Source organism: Neolamprologus multifasciatus, chromosome 8 (assembly GCF_963576455.1).
Source record: "Neolamprologus multifasciatus chromosome 8, fNeoMul1.2, whole genome shotgun sequence".
In the NCBI taxonomy this organism is placed as follows: Eukaryota; Metazoa; Chordata; class Actinopteri; order Cichliformes; family Cichlidae; genus Neolamprologus; species Neolamprologus multifasciatus.
The window spans coordinates 29,741,374-29,754,862 of record NC_140446.1 but is presented as its reverse complement, the minus strand read 5'-3'; the positions used below and the strand labels follow the sequence as shown (position 1 = coordinate 29,754,862).

The 13,489-nt window shown below is 40.0% G+C and overlaps 1 protein-coding gene across 5 annotated transcripts in view; it reads right to left on the bottom strand.

Annotated features, from left to right (window-relative positions):
• Nucleotides 1-13,489, bottom strand: part of LOC146513318 (unconventional myosin-XVB-like) — an 87,253-nt gene that overhangs the window by 21,310 nt on the left and 52,454 nt on the right. For all 5 annotated transcript variants that reach the window (XM_085170055.1, XM_085170057.1, XM_085170056.1 and 2 more), the window contains 8 exons: nt 7,759-7,928; nt 7,569-7,641; nt 7,291-7,476; nt 7,073-7,182; nt 4,922-4,989; nt 4,391-4,475; nt 2,445-2,477; nt 1,540-1,602 (listed from right to left, as the gene is read on the bottom strand). In XM_085170055.1, coding sequence (XP_085026181.1) covers nt 1,540-1,602; nt 2,445-2,477; nt 4,391-4,475; nt 4,922-4,989; nt 7,073-7,182; nt 7,291-7,476; nt 7,569-7,641; nt 7,759-7,928 — 788 coding nt within the window. The remainder of the gene's footprint in view (nt 1-1,539; nt 1,603-2,444; nt 2,478-4,390; nt 4,476-4,921; nt 4,990-7,072; nt 7,183-7,290; nt 7,477-7,568; nt 7,642-7,758; nt 7,929-13,489) is intronic.

The window sequence follows — 13,489 nt, the reverse complement described above, 5'->3', positions numbered from 1 at the left end:
TATTTTGCACTTCCAGTGATTTGCTCCACCAGAGCTGTCTTGTGATGACAAATGTTGCACTTTGACCACAAATGTTGATGGTCAAAGTGCGACCTGACGTAGCGTTGACATTTAATTATTTTGTGATGATCAGGGACAGATTATGCAGAGTGAGTCATGACAATCCCATGCAGGAAGAATGCACACAGTTGTTGGTACCAGTTGTTTGGGGGGGGGGGGGGGGGGGGGGTAGCTGCTGGACCAGTTGGCTGTTCCAAGAGCGCCATTGTGCCTGTTTAGTTAATAGAGGTCTCATTTAAGCGCATTGGCATGGACCTCATTGGGCCATGTCACTGGAATGCACAGGGATATCACTTTGTATTCGTTCTGATGCAGGTTAATGCAACACAATATCCCAAAGCAGTGCTGTTGTGCTGCATTTCAGCAAAGAGTGCAGTGCAGGCACTGTTTCAAGTCATATCCTGAGTCGGGATCCCAGGGTAGAGATACCGACTGACCAGGGCACTTTGTTCATGTCTTGCACACAAGAAGAACTACTGGGCATTAAACCTTTTGGACCAGCGTTTACCACCCTCAGACTAATGAGTTGGTGGACTGCCTGAATGAGACTTTAAGGGGTGAGTAGGCTAAGACTCCCTAGACTTAGGCTACGTTCACACTGCAGGTCTTAAAGCTCAATTCCGATTTTTTGATCAAATACGATTTTTTTTGTCTGCTCGTTCACACAAAAAAATGCGACAGCAAACGTGCCCAGATGCGCAAAAGAAGATGTCGCACACAACGCGCTCTGTTTAGACCCAGCAAACAATATTGTTTGACTGATGGCCGTTAATATAAAGACTTCGGACTTCACGTTTCCCAATTTTTGCTTTAAGTTATTTTGTTATTTACATAATAATGTAAATAACCTAATAATGATCCTTATTGCTGTTTTAGAGGAGCGGTGCTTCAAAGGATAGTTGCAGATTTCTGTCAGAATCTGCAGATTATACAGAACAAAGAAAATGTTCACGTTTCTCCAACGCTGTCTTCCCAACAGTTTCACAGGATGGCCAGGAAGCGTTCGCCATGTCTTCTCCGACGCTGATAATTGGCGTCTGTCTTGTGTCAGTGACGTAAAAGATGGATTTAAAGCGACATGACCGTTCAAACAGCAGTCGCTTTCTGAAACATCGGATATGTATCGGATTCAGTACCACATACGAAAGTGACCCAGATCGGATTTGAAAATATTGGATTTGTGCCGTTCACACTGTCACACCATGATCGGATATGGGTCGCATAGGGTCAAAAAAGTCAGATTTGATGCGCTTTCGCCTGCAGTGTGAACGTAGCCTAAAGGACATGGGGTTACGTGGCGGAATATCATGTGCTAGAGGGGGTGGGGTGGGCTGGGGGGGGATGCAGTGGGTCCAGGAGGCAGTGTCAGAGGAGGCTGGTTGGCTGTCCCTTAGGAGGTGGTAGTTGACCTACCAATAATCTGCGTCATCATATGAGCCCAGGTCTGAAAAAAATGAATAAGAAATGTTGGAGAATTACCTGGCATGGCTGGCATCATGGGATTTACACCATAACTGGGCATTGCGGGGTTGACTGGTGCTCCTATACATACAGAAAGTAACATATGGAGATTTAAGGAATTGAAACATTTTCTGTAATTTATTTGAATCCATAACTTAAAAAAATCCAAAATATAAAAATTAAACCGCATATGAGTATTCTAAAAGATAACCAGTATAAGCGATATACATATATATTATACATACACAGATATGAGATATGAAACTCCACATGGAATAAACCAAGAAACAGCATTAACCAAATCAGCTTTAAAATGGCTTTAAAAACAACAACAAAAAGAACAACAATGTTTATTTTAACTGCTGAATATATACAGCAGGTAGATTTAGGCCCAACCTGACCCCTGATAAAAATCGTCACCTATTAGATATCTCCAAATTGAAATCAGACAGCACTAGACCTATAAAAGATATTCTCTAGTTTGTGAAACTATGCTTGTTTAGCGTATGTCTACAAAGCACGCTAATGATATCCCCCTTTTTAAGAGGTTAAAAAGATCAAGAATTACTAAAATTATAAACAGAATGTGAAAAAATTACAAATTCAACACTACATATATAAGTTGTCTGTATAGCCCATCATGTTGTATGTCAAGAAGGGATAATGGTTCACCGCTTTTCAATGTTGAAGGATAGGCAGTAAACTAATGAGGCTTGCAGTACGGTTACATTAGTTAACTATACTGAAGTGTGCCTTTTACAGGGCCCCCCAACTGCATATCAAATGGAGATCTTAAAACAAACCTGGCTGGCCTAAAGACACATTCATAATCAATGGCATGACAAAAAGTGAATATTTTCTCAATGATGCCAGAAGAAGTGAAGGCTTGATTCTTTATATCAGAAATGTAATTAATTACTTACCGAAAGGATAGCTTGGCATTGTCATAGGCATACCTGTAAAAATGGTGTTTTAGTGTGCAGTTAATAAAAATGGCACATAACAAGCTAAAAGCCTGTCTTTCAAAAATGTGTATAAGATATATGACGAGCAGCAAAACAATTTCAGTTCGTGTGTCCTAGTAATCCCAGGTGCCGGGGGCGTCTGTTGTCCCCTGGTCTCCCAAACCAAATTGTTCCTGGGTGAGGGGTCAGACAGAGTAATTCAATCAACCCTTATGAAAAGAACTAAAACAAGGGACCAGGCATCTTGGATGAGAGATGAAATGTCTTCATGAAACTTAAAAAAGGCCAGTTACTTTCTTCCCAAGCTCCTTCAACTGGTTACATATAGTAGAGCTCATCTCAACTCACTTACTTGGGCTCCATAACCAATCTCCTGGAGAGGGTTTGGACTCTATTCCAGTCTGGAGTTGCCCTTGAGGAATTGGCCTTTTGGTTTTTTTCTCCTCTTTTTTTGCCTTTCCCATCTGGCAGTGTAGCAATCAGAATTATTGTCTGAAGGCCAAGAGAAATGCCCAACAGATTCAACATGACTTTCTGTTAGTCTTGAATCAATTTTGGCACCATTCGGGATCTCATTAAGGGAAAGCATTGCTCTACTCACAGGGTGTGTGGTGGGGTGGGGTGCTGCTGAACTCAACTGAGGATATGGTCAAGTGGTAAAAGGAATACGTTGAGGACCTCTTTAACCACACTGACATGCCTTCTGTAGAGGAAGCAGTCGCCCATCACACTGCTACCCACCTGGCAAGATGGGTAATTCATGCCCGCCAGGGGGGCGGAGCAGAAAGGAAAGATCTTCCATTTGTTGAACCCTGGTCAATGCAGTTTTTTTTGTCCTGGATGCAGAACACTCAACCAGCTCTTTGTCCTGTTTTTTTTTTTTTTTGCATACTCAGGAGTATGGGATGTTCTAGCCTGTTGTTGTGAGCCAAAGGAGAAATGTGAGCTTGGTCCACATTTCTGACAATAGGTTTGACTCATTTCCAGTGGTTGTTGGACTCTGCCACAGCTGCCATTAGTCAATGATTCTTTTTATAATTTTATGGACATAATTTCTAGGTGTAGGTGGATCTGCTGGCTTCATCAGGCTTCATTGCAAGTAGAGTTGGCCTCCAGCTTGCACTGGAGTTGTTTGCAACCTAGTGTGAAGCACCTCCAAATCTGAGGCCATGGTCCTCAGTCAGAAAAGGCTGGAGCGCCCACGCCGGGTCATCAATGAATTGCTGCTCCAAGTGGAGTAGTTTAGGTATCTTGTGGTCTTGTTCACGAGTAAGGAGAGAGGGGAGGAAGTGAGTGATAGAAGGATTGGGACCAAAACTGGGTGGATGCAAACGATGTACCGCTTCATCATGCAAAGCTCTCAATTTACTGGTCAAGCTACGTCCCCTGTCTCACTTATGGTCACGAGCTTTGCGTAGTGACTGAAAGAATGAGGGTGCGGATACAAGCAGTAGAAATAAGCTTTATCCTAAGGGTAGCTGGTCTCTTTTTTAGAGATAGGGTGAGGAGTTCAGTCATTTGAGAGGGGCTAAGAGTTGAGCTGCTGCTCCTCTACATTCAAAGGAGCCAGCGAGATGCTTCAGATATCTGACTAGATGCCTTCTGGTCACCTCCTGTGTGAGGTGCTTTGGATATGTCCCACCTGGAGGAGCCACTGGGCCAGACCCAGGATACACTGGCAAGTTTACATCTCTTAGCTGGCTTGAGAATGCCTGGGGTTACCCTGGATAAGCTGGAGGTGACTTGGCAGAGGGAGGTTTGGCTTTGTCTGCCTAGGCTGCTGCCCCTACCCCTAAGCAGATTGGTTTTACCTTTTAGTGTGAACATTATGAACAATCTGCACATTTAAGAATGTTTTGTAGTTCAACTATGAAGTAAATACATGTGGCGTGTGAATTTCCTACCTGCTCCATACATGCCAGAGTGCATCGGTCCAATCCCCCCTCCCCCTCTCATCCTGCGATTCAGGATAGCTACTCTTTCCATGTCCTGCACACACAAACACACATAAATGAGCTGTGTATCACATTATAAGTGACAGGGCAGCCACAACTACACGTGGAGTTGCTGGAAATAAGCCTTAACAAACTCAGTAACAACATAATAATGTTCTACAATATATAAGCATATCTCTGAACTAAACACTAAAAATGCATACTACACAGTTTAGCCTGCACATACTGTCTAGTATAAATTACATCGTCATATACAAGCTTTAAATTTCTAATTTATCAAACGAGCAGGTTTACCTTAAAGCAGCTCTCTTTTTCTCTTTATATCTTTCCTTTCTTACATTGTTTTTCATATCAGAGAAAGTAAAGTTATCATGCATGAACATTTTTTTTCTCTGGGAAATACTAGCCTAGTAGTCACTGTGCCCTTAGCTAGAAGACACAATTATAAGCCAAACTGCAAAGAAACACAACACAACTCACTGGAGGTCCATTGTCCAGTACGGGTTCAAATATGTCATCAACATAGGCCTCCATCTGTCGACTGCGCCCTGAAGATGGAAAGAATTTCTCATTAGTTAGAGTAAAAAAAAAAAGGACCTTTGTGTTGTCTTTGCTGGTTGCCTGTACGAATACTCCTTTATTTTTCAACCAAAAACTAAATATCAACATAACATTTTTTATACTACTTTTTGACACAATCATAAACATAATAGTATTTTTATTTTGTTTTTATTTTGTTATTCAAGTTCATTCATGAGGATGAAAGGAATTGGGCTCGCTGGATAGACCCTTTGTTGTTTGCAGTGTGGGAGGCTCCCCAGGCCTTCATTGTGTTTTCCCCCTTTCCCCCCAAGCCCAGTTAAAAATGAGATTTAGTATGTCCTGGACCTGAAAGCAAAGCTGCAATCATTGTCAAGGTTGTCAAGGGAGAATTTATTCCAGGCCCAGGAATGTCAATAGCACCTGTACAACAGAGGGGTTAGACTCAGGCAATTCAATGGGAGACAAAGTGCTTGTATTACGCCCTTCTTTAAGCTTAAAGAGGCAAGGACTCTTTGTGGTCACACGGTGAGTTGGCGATGTTGACTATGAGGTGGTATGGCTGGTGAATGAGGTGTCATGGTCTGATGCCTATCTCATGGCCCGGGTTGGGGCTGCTGGACTCCTTAACTGGTAAGATCTGGCTCAATTTTTAACAACACTGGATTTAACCGAGGGCTAAAAACAGCCTTCTACATGATGCTATCATCCATAGTAACAACCGGCATGTGTACTGGATAGCTGTGGTCCTGGAGTCCCTGATGTAGGCGGGGCTCATAGCCAACCCAAAGAAGTCTGCATTTGAATCAAGGGAGGCACAGTATTAGCGTACCATTTGGGAGGCGGGCCGGTGTGCCTACAGGTGGAGAAAACAGTAGCCATTGCATCTTGGGGCTGGCTGGTTACTACCACTGGTTCGTGCCTGGATTTGGGGAATGGACCAGACCCTTGACTGACCTCACGTGAAAGGGTGCCCCAGATCTGGGCCAGGAGATAAAGCAGTGCAAGGCGGCATTTGTACAGATAAAAACGGCCCTTCACTGGGAGCCACTGTTTCACACACCTAACTTTTCTGAATGTATTTTGGTTTGTAGTGTATAGATTAGTGCTGTCAGCGTTAATCTTGTTAATGCCATGCGGCAAATCTCTGTTAGTGAGTTAATGCAGATCGCCCCGTGCGTGGGGCTGCACGGCGTCAACGTGTTAGCGTGTTTAGCTAATTAACGCGTTAGCACCGTGCAGCCCCAGCACTAGTATAGATCTTTTTGCAGTGTGGTGTCTATTCAATATTAAATAATTAGTGTGGACATACTTGTTATCCCCCAGCCATAATAGAGATAGGTTGTCCTCCCTCTGTCTCTATCTATCTGCTGGTTTAAAGTGATGGTTGCAAAATAAAGCTTACTATCTCACTTGTATTTTTTGTGGCAGTCTTTTGTTGTCGTCAGTTCTTTTATATATCATTATCATGTTTAGTGAAACATTTTCTGAAATGCTATCTGGACACATTTAGAGCTAGATGGACTGCATGGTCTAGAAAATAAAAAATCTTTGCAGACAGCCGTTGCATGATCTGGTATTATCATGTTGCTGCCATTACTGGAAGCAGCCAATCACATGTGAAGTCATAGTGGGAAACACAACAGAACATAAATTAAAATTATAGGTCTTTTTTTGTAGAATGTTTCTCTAACTGATATCTTTGTCCTGTCTTACCCCCTTCAACCAGAAATGGTTGTAGCAGATAGCCGCCCCTCCCTGAGCCTGGTTCTGACAGAGGTTTCTTCTGGTTAAAAGGGAGTTTTTCCTTCACACTGTTGCCAAAGTGCTGCTCATAGGGAGTCATTTGTTGTTGGAATTGCCTCCGTTTTCTCTGTTTTATTGTAGGGTATTAACCTTACATTATAAAGCACCTTGATTCAGCTGTTGTGATTTGGTACTATATAAATAAATAACATTAAACTGAAAGTGGTTAATTCCTAATAGACAAACTATAGCTAAACATTTATATTAGTAGATGGCTCTGTTTGGTCTTCCTGACAGTGTTAATTAGATAACCAGTGTACTAAAATTTCACCATATAATACTTACCTTCCTGTGGATAATCTCTTCTCCACTGGTTTCCTTCAAAAGGAGGTAGACCAGGAGCTTGTATGGGTGGTGCTGGTGGTATAAAGTCATCTAGATTGGTTGTTGATATCCTATAGAAAAACAGTTGTCATAAGTGGCACTGGATTCTTTAAAAGATGCCCCCGACCCTCCAAGAAAATGAAACAAACAAACCCCCAAACAATTGTTCACTATTTTACCTATCTCCCTGGTTGCTGAACAGGTAATCAGAGTAAGTAGAGGTGGGAGTCCCTTCTGGTGGGAGCACTTCAGCTTCAGCTCCAGCCAGCAGATCCATGACAAAATCTGAGCCAGCTAAATCAGACCAGCCGTCATCGATTGAAAAAAGAGACACTGACCAGCCCTGTACCACCTCCGAAACACCTCTATGGCACAAAAAAAAACATTACACAAAATTTTAAGGAAGCTAACATTAGTTAGCAAAGTGGGGGAAATCACATATGTTTACAACTTATACCTGAAATGAAGAATCCACGACGCTAGCTGCTCTCCTGTGGTCCAAGACTCCACTTCAGTTACAAACTTCTCATCTGAAATAAAACGCCAAATGGTGTTGTGAGTTTATTAAAGCTGATATTTTTGCACTGCCTTTAGGCCCACTGATCCAGTTTCATGGTACAAAAATGGAAATGTTCAGTTAGTCTCACCATTGTAGGTGTGAACGTCTACCAACATGGTTCCCTTCCTCTGGTTGGACGTCCATTCCAGCTCGGTGGGTGGGTACATCCGGCAGGTTGGAGATGGAAGCTTCATAGATGTCAGCAGTTTATGTTGGCACAGTGAACGGGACTCCCCTGGACCATAGTCAGATACATACCTGCAGGGGTTAAAGTGGGTTGTAACAATCTAGAACAGCATTCAGTGACTGAGTAACAAAATCTGACAGTTTAATAAAAAGTTTATTTGTCATGTGCTGCAGTCTCATAGTCGTTTAAGCTGATGCGACAGAGGAAGTTATGATTATGGTCTGAAGTTTAAATACCTTTATCATGGACGTGAATGACATCATAATTTGAGGTTTTTAATGATTTCTTTGAACTGTTCTTTTATTTAAAAAAATAAAAATCAGGTGCAAAAATGTGTTCCAGTTTTATTTGGTATTTTCTTAAATCAACAGAGTCAAAATTATACAATCAGGCTCAAATAATTTATCCGAGCATGTTCATCAGTTGTAAATAAGATGTGCCACCACTTTGCGAAAGTCTGAAGAAGATCCAAACTGTCACCCTCAGATGAACAAAAAATGGTTAGGATGTTCAGGAACAACCAAAGCTCAAACCTGTCATGAACAAGAAAGTACTTGATGATCAGAATCACTGTCCAAAGTGAAACGAGTTTTACTCTGTGATTATACTCAGCACGCTCAACTGAAATTGCAAATGCGTCCTGGATAAATTTTTCACAAATTCATTCACACACACATGAAATTGAGTGACATCCCATTCTTAATCCATTGAGTTTAATATGATCTCGGCACATCTTTTGCAGCTTTAACTGCTCTGGGAAGGCTTTCCACAAGGTTTATAAATGCGTTAATGGGAATTTTCTGACCATTCTTCCAAAAGTGCTGTTGGATGTTGGATGAGAAGGCCTGGCTTGCACTCTCTGCTCTAATTCATCCTTTTGGTGTTCTATAGGGTTGAGATCAGGACTCTGTGCAGGCCAGTGCAGTTCTTCCACACCAAACTCACCCTTGTCTATATGGACCTTGCATGGTACACTGGTGCGCAGACATGTTGGAACAGGAAGGGTCTATCCCCAAAGTGTTCCCATGCACAATGTGTTTAGACAAATACTGTTTTTCTGGTATATCATTCATCAGATTGTCAGACACAGTGTCATTCATCATTTCAGAGAACATGTATCCACTGCTGTCAGTGTTGGGAAGGTTACTTTTAAAATGTATTCCATTACAGATTACAGAATACATGCCCCAAAATGTATTCTGTAACGTATTCCGTTACGTTACTCAATGAGAGTAACGTATTCTGAATACTTTGGATTACTTAATATATTATCATGCTGTTTACAACTACATGAATGTACTATTGCTGTGATTTATTACTGTTACTGAAGGTCCGCGGCTCGGAACCGTAGTAAAGGGACCTCTGGCTAATACGGTGGGTTCTGTGTCGGGCTCGTAGCCGAAAACTAGCTTTACTTTGTTGTCTGGGTCAACTTTGCTAGCAGAGACAGAGAGAGGCGTTGAAAGGCTGCTCCAACAGAACTTATTGTTTTTGGAGGAAAACACGAACACGGTGTACAGTCGAGTCTTAATAGCTTACTTACAGCTGGGCTCGTCAGGCACTCTTCTTGGCTGCAGTGGTTATTATTATATTTACATGCTTCCAGCTCCCGTTTTTGCTCGATGACAGCTGTACTTTTCCTTTTTCTCCCTCCCTCGCTCACAGACACATAACGTGTATGTCAGTCCATTCTCCCTGCAGCACGGACTACACTGCCCATGATGCTACATTCTTTAGAGCTAGCATTCTGCCTATTAGCTTAGCACAACAACAACAAAAAGGCCTCTCTCACCCAGGAAACACGCAGAGAGAGAGCGTCACCCTGTAACCATGGCAACCGTAACGCTGCCGCCTGGAACAACAGAACGTAGCTGTCAAACAAAACCCGAACAGGCCTGACCTGCGACAATATGAAACAGGGAAGTACCGCCGTGTAATCCATTTATTTCAACAAAGTAACTGTATTCTAAATACCACCTTTTTAAACGGTAACTATAACAGAATACAGTTACTCATATTTTGTATTTTAAATACCTAACGGCGGTACATGTATTCCGTTACTCCCCAACACTGACTGCTGTAGAGTCCAGTGGCAGTGTGCTTTGAAGCACTGCATCTAATGCTGGGAATTGTGCTCTGTGATGTAAGGCTTAGATTCCAGCATAGAAATCCATCCCATGAAGTTATGGAATGAGTTGCTTATGGCATGCTTAAATATATATATAAGGGGATGGAACCATCTGGAGCAAGAGGCAAGGTACACCATGGACATGTTGCTAGTTAATTTGTTCAAGTTTTGTTCTAACAAAGCTATATTGATGTTTTCTTAGATATGCAACAGCATGACTTATAATATTATGTGTTGTTGTACACTACCTAGCGGACACAGGAAGTGGGAAGTAACTTGTTTTTGCTACAGCCACATTAGAAGACAGGGTGCAAGACATCCCAGTGACTACAGGAAATGCCTCAACTCTACCAAGCCCATACTGCAGGATACCTTAAGATCTGCCAAGAGCCCTATTATTGCTTATTATTCTTAATATTGCCTTTTTTTTTTTACAAAAATTAATCCCTTATTAAAGGGCTACAACATGCTCAAGAACTACAAAAATTTGGCACAGGCATCAGGTCTGGTGAAAATTTAAGTGTTTTTAAAATTTAAAAACACTAACAAAGTCACCAACGATTGACTTAAATTTAGTTAATTTTATTTATATAGCTTCTCTCTAGGTGCTTTTTATTGTAAGGTAAAGACTGTACAATATTAGAATGAAGCCTCAAAGTCAGATGAAATCTTTACCCAGAAAGAAGAAACTGAAACTTACTGTGCAATGGGTGTGAACTGTCAAGGAAAATTGAACCAGCCAACCACTGTAACTGTGTGGTATACAGAGATGCTTGGTTCAGCTGTGGTTTGACAATCAGGCTGTTAACAATGTGATTGTTTCTGTTCTTTACAGATAAGTATCATAAAGGAAAGAACGATCAAATAAAATCATCACAGTTTTATCAATGTGGAAACCAGAAAGCCTTCTCAAACACAAGCATCACTGGTGTCCCTTCTTACACAAAGCTTCACAATTTGCTTTAACATCAAGCTTTGAATTGGTAACTGTTCCAAGAGATTTATAACTTTGAACATATTCTGCAATGTGAATTTTAATAAAAACTAGAAAAATTTGCATTTCCTGCGAAAATGCAGTGTGGATGCTTTAAAGCTGAAGCTGTCTGCAAAAACTAGCTGAAAAAGCTGAAAAGTTGCAGAAATTGTAAAAACTTTGCAGAAGCAAAGGAACTTTGCTAAAAAGTAATAACTTAGCAGAACTGCAATATCTTAGAGGAAACATAATACTTGGCAGAAATACAATAGCATAGCAGAACTTGGCAGAAATATTGTAACTTCAGAAACATGATAACTTCTCAAATATACAAGAATTTAGGAGAAATAGTATAAGATAAGAGAAAGAATATATTTAGCCAAAAATACTTAAACATTACAGAAACACTATGATTTAGAAAAATAGTACAACATAGCAGAAATACTGTGATTTACCAGAGACACTGTGATGAGCTATGAATATTGTAATTTTAAATTAATACTATGTTTTAGCACAAATACTATAATTTGACAGAAATACTATCATTTGGCAGAAATACTATGTTTCAGCACAAATACTCTGGTTTAGCACAAATATTATAACATAGCAGAAATACAATTATATAGCAGAAATGCTATATTTAGAAAGAAAAATATAATATAGTAGAACTACTATGATTTAGCAGAAATACTGTAATCAGCACATATACTGTAACATGACAGAAATTCCTCCACTTAGTAGTAATACTATAACATAACACAAATGTTATGATTTGGCACAAAAACCATGATTTGGCAAAAATACTATGATTTAGCAGAAATACTATGATTGAGCAGAAGTACTAAGATGTAGTAAAAGTACTTTGATTTAACAGAAATACAATTATGGAGGAGTAATACTTTAAAATGGGAGAAATATTGATACACACACATACACAGAGCCTAAAGGGAACAGTATTTGTGCCATGGAGTGTTAACAAGAATGTGAGGTCCATATTAGAAAAGCTGGTAAAATGATAAAAGTTTGCAGAATTGTAATAAATGATGAATATGAATTACTGGTCTGTGATAGTGTATTAATTTGTAGGGAAAAAAACATGTTGACCGAGGTGGAATCAAACCAACGACCTTTCGCTTAAAGACCCGTGTCATTACCAACTGCGCCACTGGGAAAGAGAGCGAGTGCCTGGAAAACAGGGTGATGAGCAGTCAGAATTAGATCGCGGTGACAGGCGAAAAACACCGTTTTTTGGAGTTGCAAAACGTCGTGTAACTCAAAAACTAGGTGGACTAGAAACATAATTCTTATACTGGGTAAATCAGCGGACTTTGGTGTACTTTGACTGTGATTTCCATTGCTCTTTGTACATCCGTCGCTGAGATATGACGAGAGAAGAAACGGCAGACCTCAGATATGATTGGCTGGCTTACAAGCCGTGAAGGCCCCAATATGCAAATTTGAATGCCTGAGCCCTCAGATATGATTGGCTGCCTGGGGACCTGGCAGTAATATATAGAAATAGTATGATTAAGCATAAATACTACATTTAGTAGAAATACTATGTTTTAGCACAAATACCATAAAAAGCAAAAACACTATAATTTAGCAGAAATACTATATTAAGCACAAATACTATATTAAGCAGAAATACTATATTAAGCAGAAATACTATAAAAAGCAGAAATACTATATTAAGCAGAAATACTATAAAAAGCAGAAATACTATATTAAGCATAAATACTATAAAAAGCAGAAATACTGTACTATGATTTGGTAGAAAAACTATAATTAATCAGAAATACTATATTTTGCAGAAATACTATATTAAGCACAAATCCTATAAAAAGCAGAAAGTTCAAATACTATAATTTAGCAGAAATAGTATAAAAAGCAGAAATACTATAATTTAGAAATACTATAACACAACACACACACACAGAAAGAGAGAGAAGCAAGTTGTTAGGTCAATCAAGCAGCCTGGGAGCTGCTAAATTTGAATCCACCAATCAGAGAGGCTGTGTACTTTTCCCCGCCAAAACAGGTGCAGCCGTTTTTACACACGCAGGAGAGAGACAGGATTTTTGCAGGCCCCAATATGCAAATTTGAATGCCTGAGCCCTCAGATATGATTGGCTGGCTGGGAAGCCGTGCAGGCTCTGATTTGTAAATTTGAATGTCTCAGTCCTCGCAGAGGATTGGCTGCCTGGGGATCTGGCAGTAATATATAGAAATAGTATGATTAAGCATAAATACTACATTTAGTAGAAATACTATGTTTTAGCACAAATACTATAAAAAAAAGAAATACTATAATTTAACAGAAATACTATATTAAGCAGAAATATTATAAAAAGCAGAAATACTATAATTTAGCAGAAATACTATAAAAAGCAGAAATACTATAAAAAGCAGAAATACTATAATTAAGCAGAAATACTATAATTTAGCAGAAATACTATATTAAGCACAAATACTATGATTTAGCAGAAATACTATATTAAGCAGAAATACTGTATTTAGCACAAGTACCG